The 21781-nt window shown below is 32.8% G+C and overlaps 1 protein-coding gene across 9 annotated transcripts; it reads left to right on the plus strand.

Moving 5' to 3' along the window:
• Positions 1-9208: 9208 nt before the first annotated feature.
• On the plus strand, positions 9209-17789 carry LOC119642059 (transmembrane protein 135-like). Of its 9 annotated transcripts, XM_038041027.1 has the most exons (8): positions 9209-9498; positions 9699-10089; positions 10253-10648; positions 15329-16184; positions 16249-17043; positions 17105-17245; positions 17310-17476; positions 17537-17789. In XM_038041027.1, the coding sequence occupies exons 4-8, from the start codon at positions 16041-16043 to the stop codon at positions 17667-17669; spliced, it is 1380 nt and encodes a 459-aa protein (XP_037896955.1). In that variant the 5' UTR covers positions 9209-9498; positions 9699-10089; positions 10253-10648; positions 15329-16040; the 3' UTR covers positions 17670-17789. The 9 variants fall into 9 exon arrangements, with proteins under 9 accessions (XP_037896955.1, XP_037896953.1, XP_037896954.1 ...); XM_038041025.1 differs by having other exon boundaries at positions 9209-10089; XM_038041026.1 differs by lacking the exon at positions 10253-10648 and having other exon boundaries at positions 9209-10089.
• Positions 17790-21781: the final 3992 nt, after the last annotated feature.

Below are 21781 nucleotides of genomic sequence, written 5' to 3' on the forward strand. Positions count from 1 at the left end.
CTTCTCGTCACAGTTGCAAAATAAAAAGAACCCAGATGAGAGATATTTGGTCTGCCAATACTGTCATCGAGCTATATATCACAAATGTGCTGGCATCAATGATCGTACCTTCAGCATTCTTTGCCAAAGACCAACCAACCACGGTTTGTCCTGGCTTTGTAAGGAGTAGAACCAAAACAAGAAATAACTTGCCTAAACTGCATTCGCAGAGGGGAGAGACGATTTCTAAACGCTTTGGTGATATGTGCAACATGTTTGAAGATCTGAGCAAGACCGTCGACGCCTCGAATGCCTCTGTGAAATATCATTAATAGGTAGTAATAATGATTCTGAGCAGGCTAACGGGGACAATATCATTGTGAGATCCAACGTGTACATGAACTATGTTCTTGATAAAATTGTGTCTACGTCTGCGATCGGTACTTCTCAATATCTAGAGAGTCATTGACTGTTCATGTCAATGATGTAAGTTCTGCCTGTATGGGGAGTGAGTCACCGAATTGTGTTCCTACTATTCAGTTTGACCCTCCATCTATTGAGGCATCAAGCGAATCTATCTTTCTCTCATTGCCTGCGGTGTCCAGTGCCATTTGGTTTTCCATAGTTAGTGTAGAAAACAATTTCAGAAGTGTGGTTGATTCAAGGCTGACACTCTACTTATCAGAAAAAGGCAAACTAATATACAGCAACAGTGCCGTAAACAGACCATCGTGCTTCGTCTGGGAACTCTGGGAATGCGGAAATTATTGTATCAAGAAAGGAGTTAACTCTTTATGCGTAGGTGATCAGAATGGGGATTTTAGTTTATCTGATCTTTGCTGGAATTTCAGAGTTAAATGTGGCTATTTTGATCCTATATTTAGTTCTAGTTATAATGATGATGTTTCTGAGCCCACGTTTGAACTACGTTTATATCAATTGAACCATATTACCTTTAATGTGAATCTTTAATAAGTTTGCATATTTTAATAAAGAGTCAATCATAGGAGTCCTAAGTGTCCTTGGGGGACATCATATATCACGAGAAATTCATCCGAAGTGATTAAGTTCGACAAAACCCTGAATTATATGTTTTGCCGCTTTCAATAAATACAAAGAGAAGCTAGAGCTCTGGAGCCTGAAAATCATTAAGTTACGTTTAACTAAGTCAAACACTTTACTAAAATCAGTGTATACGACATCCATTCGAGAGCAATTAGAGAAAGCCTTGAAAACGTGGCAAGTAAACTCTAGGGGATTCGTAATCTTTCTTTCAGAAAGCTATGCAAAAGCAAAAAGCTAAATGCTGAGTAACAATTTGTTCGAACAATTTGGATAAGGCACATTTGGCAATGCCTCTATAGTTCTCAAAGTGGTTTCCGTTTCGACATTTGTGAAGTGAAATAACGAAGTTCCTCTTCCAACTCAAAGGTAAAACACCTGACTTCAAAGACTAATTAGAAGTCATTGAAATCACACCACATAGATGGTCAAACCATGATTTGATGGAATGCCATCGGGCCCGAGAGCACAACTAAATTTTAGAGTCCTTAAACCATCTAAAACATCATTTTCTGAAATGAATTGAAATGCACCCTGCGATTTGGTGTGGATAATTAGCAGTTAAATAGGAATCAGTAGTTGAAAAATGTCTTATTTAACGAAGAGATTTGAAGTTTCAATATCAACAGAGAACTCGGAGTCATTAAAAGAACGGATAGGTGAAGATTTTTCTTTTGGAATTAACACTCTTATAAAAACATTTAGGATAAATAAGCAGTGAGAGTTTTATTAACTGAAGGTATCTACAATAACTTTGGTTTTTGACATAACTAAATCTTTGGGTAGCATCAGAGTTAGCGAAATACTTGTGAGCAAAAGCAATTTTCATAAATTTTTTGAAAAGTTTATTATTATTATTATTAATTTCGCCAGAGAAATAAATTCTAAAACTAAACTCTTAAAAGCACTAGCATCTAAGGCTATCGGCTTTTTTTATTAAAAACTCTACCGCACTTGAGATTCGAACCCACGACCATCGACTTGCTAGTCAAGATTCCTCGCCCTAGGCTACTCAGGCGGATGAAAAGTTCATTGTTTCTATTTCCACAGTATTTAATTCTTTCGTTAAACCATTACGGGCAATTGCTTCGAAAGCGAAAGCTAGATTTACTATATTATACAACGATGCCAGCAGAACTTCAATATTCTCGGCAGAAAAATGAAGCATAATCTGTGAAAGATGAGATTTAAGCAGCAAAGTATCAGTTTTATTGAAATCATAATGTTTGTTTGAGGAGGTTGATTTTGACACTTTAGACCGGTTCAACGGGCCATCATGCTTACAATGAAAAGAAATGCAAATTGCTGGATGATACGGATCCTCAGGTAAACTAGAATAAGGGCAGCGATTTATCGCTATCTCCCGGAAATTGACAAAGCAAAGATCAAGCAGTTTGCCATTACAGTTAGGATTGCGGTATTATTGAAGTATATAATGATCAAATAATTCATGGAAAAAACACAATAGCTCCATCAGAGGTTGCTGGGGGGACCATGCAGCCAGAACTATAACTGTAATACTGCGTGACTTGTGGTGAATTGAAGTCTCCCAACACTATGACTATATCAGCAAGTTTAGACTTTTCGGCCGCGTAATCAATGATGACACCACATTGCTTATAAATACAGATATCCGCGATTGGGTTTGGGGTAATACACATTAGAAGCAAGTTACATACAACAGTATACCACTGGTGTTCGCTGGAATGGCAATAAATTCATCGTCAAGGGGAACAAGAAATTCACATGAACAGGACGGGATACGGCAACTAAAAAACCACCAACAGTGGGATCTAATCGATCTTCTCCGAAAACCTGGAAAGAAAAACTACCGATGAACGTAAATTAAGCGTTAGCCAAATGTCAGAGAAAGCCAAACAGGAAGACATCATGCTCACTAAATTTAGGTAAGTAGAATGAATTTTTGGGTTAAGGCCCCTAAATTTTGATGGTTACTGAGCTTGAAGAAACATTTAGGTTTAGAACTACCGAATTAGTGCTACCAGGTCGGTCACGAGGAATGAATTGCTTCATTAAGGATCTAGCTGACCACAACAGTTTATTCACCAAAATTTCCATGCTTTCAGTTGGTACTAACACCTTAAAGAACGAGATTGTCTATGTTAGTATGAAGCCTATTTAAGAATGCTAACACGCCACAAATTAACGGATGGGACTTTTAAGGCCAGATAGCCTTTTAAGTTATCCTTAGAAGTGTCTGTCTCCACTTTTGACACATGTATTGCCTTTTGGTGGGAGCTACTGCCCTCAATCAGACGTCATTCATATAAGCAACATTAGGAAACACGGGTAGAATATTACAATAACACAAATTGCACACTGTTACACAACTGCAAAAACGAGAGCAGCAATATGTAGTAAACGGTAGGAGAGAGTAAGTTAAAGACAGTTTCTTGGAGAAAAAAGACAACAAATCAAGCAAGAAAAATAAGATATAAAGGAATGGTGAAAAGAATAAACAAACACCGTAAATGACGGAAGATTTTCAAACCTGCAGTTCCATTAAAACTTTAACGCATCCACAATGCGCGCGCAAAATTGTCAAACTTGATATTCTTCATATTACATTATCTTTCTTATTTAGCTCTTGTCGTAGAGAAGAATACTTTCATCTGAAAACTATACAGTGATCGCCAAACTTACCGTTCTTCCCAAATTACTCGAACATCTTTTAATGAGCAAATTTGGTCTACCACTAGTGTAATATAGTGTTCCTCACAATATGTCTTTACTAAGAGGAGGTCTACTATGACTAACCTACTGGAACTTGCTTGTAACGCATACAAAGGATTCTCGCAGGATAAACAAACTGATCATTTGATCATGAGTGTACGCAACGTGTCTTATTTAATTGTTGTACATTTTGGTCTACACAAGTTATATCTGGTATTGCTCAGGGGTGTCATTTAGGGCCCCTGCTTTTTACTTTATTCATTAATGATTTAACAGTTTTCTTACAATATTTAAATTACGTTTCGTAGACGGCACCAATTTGTTTGATTATGTTTCGAGCTTCTCTGATCTGGCAGTTATAATTAATCCTAAATTGAACTTTAATTTGCAAATCAACGCCAGCGTCAATAAAGCAAAAGCTCTGGCGGGATTTATTAAACGATGTTCATTTGAATTTAAAGACTCTTACATTAATAGAAGATTATTTGCCGCACTTGTTAGGCTTATTTTAGCGAATTACATAGTGATTTGGTTCTCGAACTGTAGAAGTTACGTGGACCAAATAGAGCCAGTTCAAAAAGCTTTTTGAAAGTTTGTTTTATGTGGCTTATGAAAATCGTCTCAAGCTTATACATCTTCCAACCTTGGAAATTAGACGTACTTGGTTGAGTGTCCCGTTTGTTATAAAACGATTACCTGGTGAGCGTTTTTCCTCAATGAGTTAAATAATCATATTTCGGCAAAAGTAACCCGTAATTATATTGGCTTTTAAAGCTTTCTCATACTCGTGCCAACTATGAGGTCAACAACCCACTTTGAATTACATATCGCTCGTTTAATGACTGTTATAATCTATATAATATGACGTCGCCGTCGTTTCTAAAAGTAAAGAAGGCAATATTAAATTAACATGCCTCACGGTCTCTCCCTGTTGCCATTGCTACGGTTTACTTTTCTTGTTGTGTGCTTTTCAATATGGAACTCAACATTATAAATTCATTTAAACTTTCATAGGTGCTTTCACCTATATCGGGTAAGAATTATTTGGGCTTATAATTAGTAACTAGTTGCTAATATTTTCAATTTTTGGTATTGAATAAAAAATAGTATATAAATGTAAGTAAGCGCTAAGATAAATAAAATTTAAGTGTTTTCTTAGTTGCTACTAAATTGTACTCTGTCGTATAGGCTTATGATCAGTTCAAATACGATGTAATGTAACTAATTTACTTTGTTTCAATAAATAATAACGGTAATCTCCGCCTGTTCGACTTTGTAATGCCTATACATTGTCTTGCCTATAAAACTTCAGCTATCGGGTTCAAATTTGGCAGCTTTGGAAATTCTTGCACCCAACTTGGTACAGAAAATGGGCCAAATCGGTTGAAGGACACACCCACAATATCAAGTAAACTGAAAACGTATATTCTATGAAGCGCAAAACTAGAAAAAATCGAACACGCTTATCCAACATTGTACTATATCAGGATTTCATTTTTTTGTCAAAACTCTGCATTGTTTAGAGCTTGGGCTACACTTTGCTTCGCTTGGAGATCCCAGCTACATTTACAAAATGAATTATAAGCAAATTAAATTGATCGGAACTACTAAGGGCATGACGTCAAATAATAGTCCTATGGACCGTTTGTATTGTTCATCTATATGTTAGTCTATGTTTATGTATTTCTTGGTCCGTGAAGTCGCGTCCCTGATTACATCCACACACACACAGTCTTACTTACCCACCTTCTCTTTCTCTACTCAGACAACATTATTTTCTTTCATTTTTAGATTTACTTTTATATTTTTCATTACACTATTGTAATTTATTAATTTACAATAAAAAACGAAAAAAAAATTCAAAACTTACTAGAAAGTGTACATAGTCATAAAAATTATACACACAGAAAAAAGAAATAAAAGCAATTTAACTTATCTCTTCATATAAGAAAATAATAGAACACGATCCCTGTCTCCTCCTCTTCCTCCTTTTATTTGGAATTTCCACAATAGGCATATATATGTTTTACTAATTTATATATGTATGCATTATTCTTTGTTCAGTTACATTCTTTTTTTTTGGTTTCACTTGGTAATGTTGCTGCATACTTTAGAGTGAGAATATAGTTGGTTCACCAAATAATAATTCGCTATTTGTAGCTTTTCTTAGCTCTAACTTCATTTTTCGACATTCATTTATATGATTTTTTGGATTTTCGGAAACGATAAATTTCGATGCAATAATTCTATTAAACTTGATGAAACGTACTTTTATTTATTTCTCAATTTTAATGCTTTCGATGTATTTTGATTTATTTTTCAACATTTTGCTCACTTTCAGTTCCTTTGTCGAGTTCCACCATATTTATTTGTACAAAAAAAAACGTTTGATTATACCGCGTAAAGTCGTCTTTTTCTTTCTTTCTTTTTAACTTGCATACTGAGGTCTCGATAAGCAAATCTAGGAGCGCACACTTTTGCTATACAGACGGATTTTGAACTTGTTCTCATTTCGTAACTCTCTTCTTAAGTTGTGCTATTATGTGAGCCGAGGATTATGGAAAGAAATGGAACTCCGTTATCTTATGGAACAATACTCTTTTGCAAAGAGCAGAGAAAAAACCGATCGACCGAAATCGCTTACAAGCCTTGCTGCGTTTAAGGCTTAAGGCGTACATAAAATATTTATTATTTTTCACTTATTTGCTATTTGGTAATAAATTTATATGTATTGCACCGTGAAAGATTGTTGAAACGTTCAAAGATTCGCTCCTAATTAAATTTTTTATATTTCCTAGGACGTCGTTACGGAATATTATGAAGAATTTGGAAACACAAGAATATCGAAAAGCTTCCTTGGCCTTTGAAGTTCGGACAAAAACGGATACATCTTCTTGAAATTTTATTTTTAATAATCAATTCTAACAGAGTTTGTGTCAGCTCAAGGGTCATATTAGCAGATAATAACCATCTACACGTTATCCTGAGTTATTCAAACCAACTGAGTCAATCATTACAGTTTCAAGATCTGTACAGTACAAACTGATTGCTTGTGTGAAATCTGATGAAATTCACTTTTATTGATGTAAAAATAATATATTAATTAGTTATATTATACTATATTAAGATAATATATTAATAACTTGCCTTCAACTTGGTTCATTTTTTAATGCGTGTTTTGTTTGTTAGTTTTGTTTTTTTCTGATAGCAGTATTGCGATTTTATTTATTGAAAATCCAAAAATTGACTACTCTGTAATGCTTGCTACACCGTCTCTCAGTGCATGTATAGCAACTGCAACCCAACCGCAGCCATTTCTTTCCCATTGTAACTATCAAAAGTTACTCAATAAGAAGCTCTTTTCGTTTCCAATTTTTTCCCGCGATAATGAAATTTTATATTTTTTTTATTTATTTATTTTTTTTTGGTATGTTGAACAGAGATGGACTAAGCCAATAGATTTGTGGCTTATATGTCCAAATAATAATTTTTTATTTTAATCATAAAATTTTTAATTTATTATATTATATTAATTTTGTCCTATTTTCTTTAACAACCGTGCTTTAACACCAGCAATAAGTTGTTGTAAGTTGAAAAGGTGCACTGGATGGGTCCGTTTACAACGATTATTATGAATGAAGACAGGTAAGATTAGGTTCGCTGATCTTGTAAATAATATTAGAAGCTTTTACTCCGTTCAAGCCGATTAGCTTCCTTTCTTTTTGTTTTATTGTATTCTATATTAGTGTTTCTTTCCTTTGACTACTGATCCCTCAGCTAGTGATTCCGTTAAAATCCGTATATAATATTTGCAAAAGCCAACCAACTGTTTTAAACTGCTTCGCAATTTTATTAACCCTATCTCTCCAAAATTTATAAAATTATGTAAAATATTAATAATTCTGTATATTAGAAAATAATGTTTTGATACGTTAATAAGAAAAATAAGAAAATTGAAAATGACAATTTATGTAAATCAGTGCCACATTGGCAGTAATCAATAAACATTCCTTGTTTATGAACTTTTCTAACTTTAAGCTTCGTTTTATAATCAAAAATTTATTAGCTTAATCAATGTGATCTCAAAAAACTACGGATTCATTATCGACTACAATCAATGAAAATATTCAATCAATTAACTGCCTAAAAGAGATAAATCTACAATCAACTTCCCTAGTGCAAAAACTTGCAATCAACGGAGTAAAGCTCAATAAGTTTTCTACTACAAAGGAATCGTCAACAATTTTCTTATTTCAGTTTAAAAGAAATATTAATAAATTAGTAAGCGAACAATTGACTGAAATGAAATTGTTCTTCCACCTTTTGAACAAAAATACCGAATCTGCTTGTTTGTGAATTTGTATGACGAATCGAAAATTACAACTTCAATTTCAGGATTTAAACATAAAGCTCTTTAAAAACGTCTCCTTAACGAATGAACGTTACCACAGGTGACAATTAACTTTTTAAATTGCCAAGAAGAACAATTTTATTTTCTTCAATCGGCTATATATTTAAGACTATCCAAACCAAAAAGAAAACAAATTCTTAAACAATCGCCTAAATGTGTTCTTTAAAAATTGAAGCTCAAACTCGAAACAATCTCTTGTCCTATTAAATACGTTAATCCCTCTTTTTACTAAAAACGCATAAAATAAGTTTGAGGTTTCCGTCTGCATTTTTGCAATTCTGGACAAGAAAAAATTTTTTTTCGATCAGCGATATATATGTGCTAGAGAGAGTAGAATTACGAAAAGAGATGTCCTGCCGAAGGGTTTTGCAATATAATTAATACATATGGATAATCATATAATAAAGATATTTTAACAAAGAGACACCAAACAAAAAATCCAAATTGTTAACAATTATCCCAACAGAGCATTTAAAAAAAAAAAAACATTTATTCGAACCACCTAAAAGAAGCTGAAGAGGAAATTTGAACAACATATAATATAAACGTGATATAATATTGCTTTTAGTTGATCCTATCTTGCTTTTTTTAGTATTTTATATAAATATAAAGATTTTTAAGCCGAACAGCGCCATCTTATAACGAATGGAACTTCACCGCTGTTCTCAAAGAATTAACATGAATTATTCAACTCAAATTATATTCACCTCCCCAGCTGTACAATAAACGCGCAGCTGTTTTTGGTCATTTAGAGCAAACAATCGCTTAAACTGTAAGCAAGCAATAATAACAGTAAATGCAAATTACAAAACAGTCAGTAACAGCAAAAAAGCAGTAATAATAATAATATAAAAAAAATAAAATAATAGCAATAATTCACTAGAATTAGCAAAAAATTATGAAAAAAAGAAATGTATAAAAGTTTGATAAACAAATAAAGTTGCGTAAAGTGTATTAAATGTACAGGAAAAATAAACGAGTCACGCTCAGTGAAAAGCGCCCAAATATTTAATAAAAAATTTTATAATATATCAAATCAAAAATATGTTATTGTCTTATGTGAATTATTGACATAATTTCTTTTTTGTTTTTTTTGTTTGGGAAATTCAATTACTGAATATTTATTGAAACACAAATCAAGTTGTTGGCATTGTTGTTATATATTTTTTATTGTAGTTTTTTACAATAAAAGCAAAGCTTATCATTGGTGACCTAAGAACATTAGCTTAGTTTCCTGCAGTTGTTGTTGTTTTTAGCCATACATTAGAAATGTGTACATTCCGTTGTACACAACACAAGCTGCCACAAAAAAAACCACACGTTGGGATTTTCGCTCTTTGGTTAATTTGAACGTAAATATGGTCAGTTGAGGCTCCTATTTGTTTGTGTTCATAAAAGATAACATCAGCAAATATAAGCGCCACAATCAGTGCGGCATTTAGGATTTAGCAATGTCCGAAATTCGAACGGTCATAGTAACAAAAGTCTAAATAGGAAATTGGAATTGCACAAACGTGTTCTATGTCTATTGAAAGTCATTAGTACCTTGTAGCTTCACGGATAATATCGGTCTGAATTGTGATGTATATATGTTCCTCCTCCAGTCTTTTATTGTTCTAAAAACTAAGATCCATTCTAAAGACCAGCACAAATGAGCAAGTTTAACAAGTGGTATATGTTGCAAAAAAGTCTATGTGTTTTCTTAAATAAAACGACCAACCATGCATATCTCAGTTTATAGTACTGTAGGCTCCAAAATTTGGGAAAAAGGTCTACATTCTACAATTTTTGTGAATCAAAACGGCCACCAAGAAGGTGCAACCCACAATCAATAGCAACTATCGTTCCAAAATTGGTTATGTAAGAGTCGAGCATAAAATTGGTTTTGATCGGGTAACTAGCAAATTTTCGGTTATCAGCAAACTTTTACATATTTAGATAAGGTAGGTATCAAAAGAGAAAAAAGTAAATCCAATATATTTTCTATGTCTACGCTTAAATTTTTGGGTATCCAATATTCGCAACAACTCATGCTTTTCATTTATTGCGTACCTAATAGTTAATTAGGGCTATTAAAAATCGATAATGAATGTAAATTATATTTAGCTCAATCGACTCGATTCCCAGTTTAAGAAGCAATCTAAAGAAACGACTTCAAGAGTGTCAACGTACGACGCCTTGTGAGAACACTAACCTGACTTTTAATGCCTTGAAGATAAAGCAATTCACGATGGCTTTGATAAGCAATTAACGCAAATTTTAGATACCTAATGGACTATTAATAGCAATATGCTATACTTTCTAAATCGTCTCGGCTGTGCAAACAAATTCCTGGTGCCTCTGAAGCGTTGCCTGGACTTGAATTGTGATTATTGATATAAATTTATAACTTTCCGCGGAAGGTGTTATTTATTCGAAAATCGTAGAAGCAGCGGCGTGAAATGTCTATAACGTTTTAAAATCATGTATTTCTATTCCTAAGTTTTTCTTTTTTTATTAAAGGTAAGATTTTGTATATTAATAGCGTAAGAGGTGCTTGCGCTATATTTTAAACGTTAATGCATTCGTTAATTACTAATTCGGTAAATTGACTTTTAATTGATTTTATTTGCATTGAAATTGCCTTTAATATAAGTTGGTATCGTTGTGGTGTACACATATTTCAACGTCTTGTACGTACCATTATGCTTTCGCTTAAGATTCGATGCGTCCTGTAAAAATGGAACACAAAAACTTTCTTCTGAAGAAAAATATATTATTTTTTTCCTGAAATCAAAGAGCCTAATATTTACCTCAGAAACAGAGTAATAGCTTTCGTACTATATCTTAGACGATTTTAGAACAAATTTTAAATATTAATAGAAAGTATGAAGGGTCAAGTATAACTCAGATAAGCTTAAAAGAATTATTGTTGTAGTATAACATCTTTCGTTTATAGCGCTTTACAAAATAATTCAAACTCGACTGCCGAGCGTTTTCATTGAAGGATTCTGGATCGAATAGACACCCTTTCGTAGTAACTCCTTCTTTGTCTAACTTATCAGATGTTTACTGTTCGTGTTGCTAAATATTGGAATGCCGTACCACCGAGTCTGAAATCCCTGGTTGATTCTTTGAATACGTTTAGAAGAAAATTAACAGCACTGCTAAACTCATAATGCATATTTTGTTGGTGGTAAGAATTGATGATTGTGGATTTTATGAAGCAAGAAGTACATGAAATGTGTCTACGTAATAGGTATTATGCCTACGGCTTTGTAATTACTTAATAAATGAATAAATTAAAAGTAAATCTAAAGTCCATTGTACATAGCTATAAATGACACTGAGTCGTTCTCCACCGTTACTCACACAGAACATAAAATCAGTTAACATTGTCCTACATAATCGCTGGGAATTATTTTCAATAATTTTTGCACTCACTCTTTCAGACATGTACTCCTCGCATTCAACCCAGCTTAGAGCGTAAAGAAAATTGAAGTACAACTTCATTTTTGGAGCTTTAGCGAATGAAGAGACTTTTTTTAATAGCGAACAAAATCGTTTTATTCAAGTTTCAAAAAGTTTAAAATGAACTCGTTTCTATTAGCTATTTTTGACCAATTAGTGCTAGTTCTCCTAGTTTTGTGAAGCTTTAGACCCTATTTACTTTTGTTCATGGTTTCAGAATGCGAAAGAAACACACGATTCGGAAGTTGATAGAGATGGCGACATTTGTAGTCGTTGATAAAGAAGATGACAATTGGGAAAATATAATACAATAATATAATAGATCAGTCAATGATTCTTGGGACTAAGTAAAAAAACATTTTATTTTCAAGTATGCAAATTTATTCATTATAATAGCCTTCTTCAAATCTTTCCCCGGGAGGATCCTTTTGAGATTTGCAAACGTACTCTAGTTGAATGCTATGCCCTTTGATATCTTTAAGATTGCAGCTATAATTTCTTATAATTTCACTTTGCGATTATCGAAAATAATTTCCAAGAAATTTTTGATTCACTTCCTTCAGCCTCGTTCGTGTTCGTACGTCCTGCTTTCAAACTACTAATTAACCGACAAACTGTTAAGATCGGCGAAGTCGAAATGCTGTAACAAGTTTCAATGAAACTGTATATACGATACGCCATCTTCTTTATCCTTTTTTTTTACGAGCTTATTATAAACTATAAGCGGTCGTATTTTATAAAAGAAAAAGAAGAAAATAGTTTGAATTTCCGCACTTCTTTTCGAGACTGAACTTTTTAAGTTTGTGAGGTGAGTCACGGCTTCGAATATTATCAAACTCGATCTGCGAACTATAGTTAAAAATTTGTTGAAATATAATTTCAGGTTTCAACTTTCATTCGTTTTGGCTTAAAAATTCTCTCTTATTCTAATTTTTTTCATAGGAATTTATAAAAAGGTTAATAGGATTAGTAGATTATCATTTCTTAGTAATAAACACCACCTACAGGTCGAATGAAAATATCATTCCAGTCCTAATTAAACATACTTTATCATCACGATGACTTCAGGAATTTTGTGAACAAAATTACTGGACATTCGTATTTATGTAGATCTATAACTGCATACATCAATTTTCATTATCATAAATGTTACGACAACAAAAGAAGAAACTTACACAAAAAAACCTAAATCGAAGAACAAACTTACACCAAAAAACTTAAACAAGAACAGGAAACTTACACCAAAAAACTTAAATCGGAGAAGAAACTTACACCAAAAACTAAAGGAAGAACAAGAAACTTACACCAAAAAACTTGGTTGCTTACCTCTCCACATATGCGAACACAGACGTATATGTATGAGCGAGTGTGTAGTGTAGGTATATATAAATGTTCGCGAATTGGCTTAAGCAATACTATGAATATGCATATATGTTCGTACGCCCATAGAAGTATAACATAAAATTTATTTGCTTTTGTATGTAAGAGCACATACATACATGTTAGATAGAGGTTGAAGTATATGCGTGTAAACTTCTACATAGATATAGATAAAGTATATGTGCAGTGAGAGAACATGTTAGGAAAGTTTAAGACGATTGTTAGAAAAATCGTTGAATACTAGTAAAACCGAGAATTAGTTCAATTAAATAAAAGTGTGACCCCATCCAATAATATGGCTTCAAAAAAAAAAGTCCTGTGCAACACTACGGGTAGGTCTTAGTCTCATAACGAAAAATTTCCCGGATCGTAACACACCTTATATGCATTATATTAGTTTGGGGAAAAAGAAATCCATTATTTTTATATGAACTTCAGGACTTTATTTAACGTGCTTCGGATTGTCCGATTTGGGTCAAATATGCACCGTTTTGTTGTATGATTTGTTGCCATTTTAAGGGTAACTTCACAATGCCTCTCTCATAGAAGTCCTGGTCTCTATTTGCAAAAAACTCTAGTAGTCGATTTTCACAATCCTCCCTAGATTCCAATTTTATATCATTAAAGAAATTTTGCAATGCAAGAAAAAGATGGTAATCGCATATAATTGGCTGTTACAGTATCGGAACCATAAACACCATTCACAATTTTAGCCGCCTGGCTTGCATTTTCGCCTTTGTCAAAGAAAAACTGTAAAATGTACCGAATTTTCTCTTTGTTCACTTCCATTTTTAACACGCTGTAACTCACAACTGAATGCACCAAACAAAAAACAGCAAAAGAATTTTTTTTACTGCGAAATGTACAGTATGTAAATGTACAGAATCGGAAATTGTTTGATCGATACTTTACGGGAAATCTATCAGTGCAGCCATCTATCGAAAAAATAATGGATTTCTTTTTCCCCAAACTAATATTATGCGCAGGGGTATAATATTGTGCTGGGCAAACACAGTTTCAATGCAACGATTATCCCAACAGAGCGTTGATACAAAACTATTTTAAAAAATTGAATATCTACTCCCTTGGATATATTTTCAATTCTTTTTTGTTTTGTTTTTATGCTATCGTTAATAAGAGGGGCTTCAATCTATTCTGAGAAAAAAAAATGGATTTGTTGTAATTTTTGATGAAATCCAAGTTTGTCAACGTCGATATTATTATCATTCATCACATATTACTATCATAAACATATATTTTTTGTGTGTAAATGGTCGAAATTTACTTAATTCTTCAGTTAGATGTATATTTGGAACGATGTTTCGGCTATCATACCTTAAGACTAGGTTTTGGTACAATACGGTACACATTACTTTTATTTACGTTATATCTAAGTTTAAGTTATATTATTCTATAAGACATCTTAGGTCGAGTACGTAAATAAAAAATGAAAAAACTTCGTATAATACGGTTTCGATACTGCGCGGCACTGCTTAACTCTAGGCAGGCATGTGTAATATAAGTATCACATAACTTATAATATATATATTAAAAGTAGTAAAATATTGTTTCGCAGACATGAAAAAAGTTAATAGATAAACCACCATAAAAAAAGGTTTTCCTCTGACTTAGGTTATGTAACCGACCGAACCTTGACTAAATCTTGACTAAATCCATAAACTTTCTGAAAATGCATCTTTAAGTCTTGCCTATTTTTGATGTTGAATTTAGCAAATATTTTTTATTTACTATCTCTACGAATTACGTATAAAAAGTAAAGCGCTAAATGATACCATTTTGCTTTTAATTACTCCTTATCTTAGATAAAAATGTAGAGAATTCTAGATGTAGATTACTACTTAGTTCATCTTGAACTTAATATATATAATACTATCGATTCTTTTCCGTTTTCTTGATACTTGATATAACTTTAATCAATTACTGAAGGATTAGTAATCAGCTTATCTAACATTTACAATATATTACATTTTATGCTCGTATAATATAGTAATAAAACTTCCTATGACCGTACATTAGTTTCCCGTTAATATTTGTCTTCATGTGTTCATATATATCGGCCTGTTTTAACACATAAATTGTATAAAGACTTATGTAAAAAATAAAATGAGTTTTATAGTTGTTTGTTACCCATAAATAAGAAAGTTATGTCCGCCTTAAGGGAAATTTTGGATACTCATCTTTTGCACGAATGAGTGCCTTGTACCTGTTGCGTCCCTTAAAGTGGCTTTTCGAAAAACTCCTGTAAAACTTTAAATCGATATCAACCACAGTAGATTACTATTAACAATATTTATAAAAAAATTTCTTTTTTCATTTGTTTAAATATTTCAGATGTACTTATGAGCAGATCATGATGACTTTCAAACTTGATCTATAATATCCAGCTGAAAACATGTGCGCCAAGATTTGGGAAGTCGTAAAAAAAGACGGCTGACGGAAGAAAGGACAAACAAATGCACATGAATATAAGAATTCTACTGCTTTTGACTCTCTGAGTGCGAAGCTAGCGAACGTTCAAGGTGTAGGCGGAATGTCTTAATACATTTTGGGGCGCGCACGAATTACACCTCTAAACTTGTGTAAAGTTTCGAGGACTGTTTTAATTGTTCAAGCCGTGTTAGCTTATCTAGACCAATATAACTGGCCAAAAGTATATATAATAACAGAATGACAAAATTCCCGAAAAATTTAAAAAAAGCGGACGAAATTTTAATTTGTGGGATTTATACGACCTATATAAAATGAGTCTGAATATAGCCAGATCTAAAAATGAATTATATAAAATTATAAAATTCTGAATCAACTTTGTTATTTTCCTGCCGATTGAAAGCCATATAACATTAAAAATTAAAAAAAAAAAAATACGCTATAAGGGCGCAGCTATAGAAGCAAAGCTCTTATAGTTTTTCAAAGAATACTGATTTTGTATTAAAATTAATTACGGTTAAAACAATTTTTTAGAACAAGGCGTTCTTCCCTTTTAAAAGATTTTAGATAAAAACTCTTGAACATATTTCGAAATACTCAATAAAAGTCAAACGACATGGCAATACAAAGCAAAATGTGGGTTTTAAACACCTGTCAGGAAATTCAACATCCCTGGACCGATAAATGTACTAATGCGGTAGCCGGTCTTTTGTTGTCCTCTACACCGTATTGTCTAAAAGTTTATACTATGGTTTATATGGTAAGTAAAGCTAAGGACCTCTTTGTTTTATTTTATATAAAGTTATTTTGCTTTACTTTTGAAGCTCTCCATGTTAATGCGTCATAAAGTACCTACAAAACGAGATTTGCATAAAATGGTTTTAGGTATTTTACAATCGACTGCCTTCCTGGTAACTAATGCTTATACATTTACTTTGTTTGCGTGCCTGATACGAAATCTGCTCGGCGGATTTCACATATCAACAGTAGCCTTTATACCTAGTGTCTTATCCAGTTTTTCTGCAATTGTTGTGGAAAGACCGAAAAGACGATCTCTATTGGCGTTATATGTAGCAAATGTCGCCACAGAGACTTTATGGAATATGGCAGAAGCTAGGGGTTGGGTGAAATCTATACCCAACGGTCAAGCTTTGATATTTGGTTCAAGCATTTCGGTACTACTTTATATGTACCGTTTGGGCTTACATCAGAGTAATACTTGTAAAGATTCTATGTTTGATATTTTACGTATATTTGTGGGTAAGACCGAAGAGGGTCCTTTAAAGTCATTGCAAACCACAAGTGAAGAATCAGCTAATCAATCAAGAACCCCTATAAATCTTAGCAGCATTAGTGGTTTAGTGCAAATATATTCGAAATTTCTAAGGGCTATTAAAGGGAGACATCAGTGCTGTCCTCACCAGGTTAGCTGTCTGCATTATGTCTTGATGGGCGGACTTAGACCATTGCTGGGTGGTATAAGTTTACAAGTGGCCTTAAAAATTCTGCTAAATATCAAAAATATTATACAAATGAAAATTAAATGGCATAAAAATATGTTCACCACTAAAACCTTGAACCTAGGTTTGTTCATGGGTTGCTTCTCCTTGCTTTATAAGGTAAAAATGAAAGAATGTAAATCTTTCAATATCTATAACAAGAATTTTATATTTAAAAAAGGCCACATCTTGCACTTTGAGACATAGTTTCAACTTTGACGATGCTCGATTCGCTATACCTGCTGGTTTACTGAGCAGTATAAGTTTTATTTTTTATCCAGATATAACAGTAGCTTTGTACGTTATGTGGAAAATGTTACAGGTAACATAATATTAAACATCTCAAATTTTAATTTTTAATTTGTTTATAACACGACCTATGGTAGATAATCTACAACGTGGGCATAGAGAAAAAGTACGTCCCTTATATGCCAGGATTTACCATGATTTTATATACTTTATGTACGGCAACGCTATTCCACGCTGGGATTGTGGAACCTCGCACCTTGCGTGAAAGCTACTTTAAATTTTTACAAGCCATATCCGGGGAAAGGTTGGATACACATATTCTTATCATAAACAAACCGATTTTTAAATTTTGCTTTTCATCTAGATTTTGCAAATTCCAATTAGGTCCATTGGATGCCTTTGGTTATGATACGGGTCGAGCCACTGAAGAAGTTAGGCATCGTTTACGTATTATAAATAAATCACCTTTGCCGAAATGGTCTTTAGCTGATTGGTAAAGTGTTATTAGAAATTTTATGTAAATAATTTTTTTTAGCAAACAAAAAAAAGAACTGGGTTTGTGTTCTAGAATCTTTTCAATAATATACAATTATATCAACATTAAATGAATTTATTCTTAAAAAATAACCTTATTTTTACCTATCATTTTCATAATTTAATGATTTCTATATACGCTTTAATAAAGTACTGAAGTATTTTTTGTAAATAGGTGCTCTAGATTCATTTTCTGTGAAGGTAAACTGAGGGGTAAAGCATGTTTTTGTTCTCAATAAAGTTTAAAAGTAGTGCACAATAATTAAAGTATACAGCAAAACTTTTTGCTTGGAATGAAGCGGTTGCAAGTTTTTGAAATGTTGGAACTAGGCTCGCTTTCTGGATCATAGGCAATGTTGAATAGGGGAAACTATGTAAATTCCGTGTTTACTTTTTGAGGTGGAATTTGCCTTACAGTTCTTACCTTACGCAGTCAAATTATTTAAAAATAGGACATGTAGGGCCTTACGTTGTGTGTATTACAATATATCATGTGTAGACTATCTTTAAAATACGGATCTCGAAAACAATTCCTGGTTAATATGTTCTTTAAATTCGGTAAAAAAAACAAAATTTTTAGGTGCAGATGACAATTTTGGTGATGCTAGCTCACCTCTCTCTGTATTATTGAAAAAGTTATTTCATTGTTCCCTACGGCGAAATATTATTGCCCACAGCGAAACATTTGAACTACTCGGAAAGTTCATAGTGTTCAACACTTGTTTGATTCATCTACCGCGTCATAAAATGTATTGTTCAGAAGAATTTGAATGATGAATTTGGCAATGATTATCAGCAGAATCGGTATGTTAAACGTCTTTGCATACGTCTTTATATACTGCGGGAACAATTGAATTGTTTGGAGAGCACAAGATCTTCTCAGTACGGGAAAGAAATCTCACCCCTGGTGAGACAAAATAAATATTCGGAGAATTCAACATCTTTGTAATACATATTTATAACAAAACACAATGACGACAATATAGAACATAAAAACAAACTTCGGCACAACATGCAAGACATTTGCGTATCTGAAAGTTAGCTCATGCTCTTTTTCAACTAACAAATTAAAAATAAGGCGAAAGTCAAACAGCTAGCGTTTTGCGTTAGTGTTAACTGTTCGTAGTTGCATTCACAAGAAGAACACAGAAGGTAATTACGTATGACAAATTTAACTATTTTTCCCGCTTTTCCTGTGATTTTGCTTTCGATATTTGATCGTCACGCAATATTTTTCATCAATTCTCTTTTTTTTAGGATTATGTATGCACAAGACCTGTGAAATACTTTCTTCATATCTATTATATCGTACGAGAACAAGATAGATCACGTTGTGCTAGTTGGTAAAGTTTATAACGCACGCGTCGATAAAAATGATTATCAATCACAAATAATTTCATAATCCTCGTTGTTATCAGTTAAGCTTAAAGATGGTTTTGAAAACCCCCTTAACGTTTTTACAGCGTCTTCTTCAAATTTCAAAGTTTTAATTACCTGACTGTAATATTTGAAGAATATTGTATCGTTTCAGTTTACAATCAATTCGCGTAGGTACTATTTCCGCATTAAAAGCAAAGAAATCATCGTAACAAAAGTGCAAGATATTAAACCCGTTAATTTTGCCTCCAATGAATGGTCACTGAAAGTTGTTTTACAGGTAGGCCTACCTATCCTATCCTAACACTGTTACGCAAATACGCCGCATGTTATTATCTGAGACTTACAGAACCTGAACAGGTTTTATAAATATATATATACAAATGGAACTAATAAATGTATAATTCTATGCTGGCAAATTTTCTGTTATTTTTTGATCCCTTCTTAAAGGTGCGGATTTTTCAGTTGTGTTAATAGGTAATTGTACAAAATAAAGCTTTAGTGTACAAAATACCTTTGCATTACTTAACGCATCGATCAAAACAAAGCTTTGTGATTTTATTATCTAATGTCAGGAAATCTTTCAACTTTGGTTTTAAAGGCAAAAAATAAGTTGAATATTTAGGTTTCAACTATAACAGCAAAAAGTCAACCTACCTTCGGATCCATTATTTAAATAAATTTGAATTTTTGTAATATAAAGCGGCCGTCCACATTTCTGTTAAATGAGAAGTGGTGAAAAAAAATCATAGCAGCTGGATGTATGGTGCTGCTACAGCAGTTGTACTTTGTAAAGTTTACTTTCATATGAAAATACAGACGTCGGGTGCGCAAAAGCAAAAAAAAAAACAAGAAAGAAATCCCAAGGAAAGGCAAGAGTGATTGTGAAATTGTGAAAACGTGACATTGAACTAAATATCCTGTGCGGAATACAATCAAATGTTTGATTGTTTCCCTATCGCCACCGTGTCACATGTTTATAAAATATTCCTGTCTTTTTTAATATACATATATATAAACGCTATGCAAATGTACGGAAAAAACCCATCAATTACATACAAAAGCAATTAAAAAAATATTAAAGTAATTCATTTGATCTTTCATATCAATTTGCAATCCAGACTTCCAAATTTTATGATCTTGATGATGATTCATCTTTAATTCAAAAAAGTCGTATTGCAGGATTATGTCGAGCAAGAGTAGAGAGAGTAGAGAGAGAGTCCTCCTCTAAGCAAACATGGTTACTGCTGGATATTTAGTTTAGCAAACATTTTTAACGAAGTGTACATATAAACAATTTTGCTTTCTAATTAAAACAAATAAAAACATTACAATGGAGTGCAGGCTGCCATAAAATATTTTACACCACTTCCCTTGTTACAGTGATTCAAGTGAAGACTTTTCAAAATGAAACGTTATATGTGGTCCGATTCGAACCATTTTTAAGGGAGTTTGTTCTTAAGCCGAAATATGCCGAACTTAATAAAAATATCGCAGAAATAGCGACTTGCAGGTTGGACATAACAATATAAGACGGATAACGTTAGATCACATTTGCGTTGGTGCTGGTCTTTCTGAGTTAGTATTAGTTGCGTTTATGGGAAAAAACAGGTGGAAATGGAAAACGAATTAAAGTCCAAACAAACGGGCAGGTGAATCAAAGCAAAAAAATTTTAATTTATGAGTGGTAAAAACTTACGTAACTCAGTACCATTATATTCCAATCTTCTAATAACGAAGTTGTCAGTTGAACTCTTCGCCATCACTGGGTATCTAACGAACAAGGAAGTTTATTTTCTTTTTTTTAATTCGAGTCCCTCGGCCTGGAGTCCTTTTTTATCCTACTCGATTTTCTTAGCCAATAATTGCATTAATTATTCTTGGAATGGTTTTTCATTTTACAATATCTTCTTTTTGTGTTCTAGACCATTTTTAGCGTGGTCCCTAATCAAACCTAAGATACAACAGTTCATTTTAATCCTTTTTATGGTTTCTTTCTGGCATGAATATCTGATGAAAAGAGTAATTATCACTAATAAAAACAAAAATTAACATTGCGCACTTACTTTTGGGTATGTTATTTATTTCCCAAATGATTTTAAGATTTGAGATTTTGATATAATGAAGATGCAGCGTAAAGAGAATTTCGTAGTGTGAGATGTGTTGAAGTCGATACTTTTGTGTGTAGATTTCTCATGAAAGCTAAAATGTTGGTTGCTAATAAACGAAGAGACTTCGACATATGTAATTAATTAATAGTTACATATTAATCAACGACGAGCCTTCTTCTCTTAAAACAGTCATACAATTAGGTTTAATGTTGTTTGGCGTGAAACAACACATAATTGTAAACCGTATAGAAACTTCTAAAGCTCTTTTGTACACAAGAGATTTTTGTGTACAAAATTTATTCTTTGGATATGGCTTCCAGGATGCAAATGCCATTGTGGTTACAAATACGCATTTACAAATTTGTAGTTATATCCACACATTTATTCATTCAGGAGAAAAAGAATGGTTCGATTTTGCTTTCTTCTGAAAGCAATTACATTTTATTCATAAACGTTAGTCAATCCAAAAAATCGAAAATGATGTATTGGTTTAATAACACAAAATAACAATTTATAATGTAACATGGAAACTGGCAACAGTTGTTCCAATTCCAAAGTCAAAAAATGTCTCCATCGCATCAGATTAT

This window comes from Glossina fuscipes, unplaced genomic scaffold (assembly GCF_014805625.2).
Source record: "Glossina fuscipes isolate IAEA_lab_2018 unplaced genomic scaffold, Yale_Gfus_2 213, whole genome shotgun sequence".
Classification (NCBI taxonomy): Eukaryota; Metazoa; Arthropoda; class Insecta; order Diptera; family Glossinidae; genus Glossina; species Glossina fuscipes.

What these genes read in the sequence shown, in the direction of transcription:
- LOC119642059 (XM_038041025.1), top strand. Translation starts at nt 16,041, where the DNA reads ATGGCAATACAAAGCAAAATGTGGGTTTTAAACACCTGTCAGGAAATT. An exon ending in GCTTCTCCTTGCTTTATAAG is followed by an intron (nt 17,044 to 17,104) that starts GTAAAAATGAAA and finishes TATTTAAAAAAG; the next exon opens with GCCACATCTTGCACTTTGAG. An exon ending in TTATGTGGAAAATGTTACAG is followed by an intron (nt 17,246 to 17,309) that starts GTAACATAATAT and finishes GACCTATGGTAG; the next exon opens with ATAATCTACAACGTGGGCAT.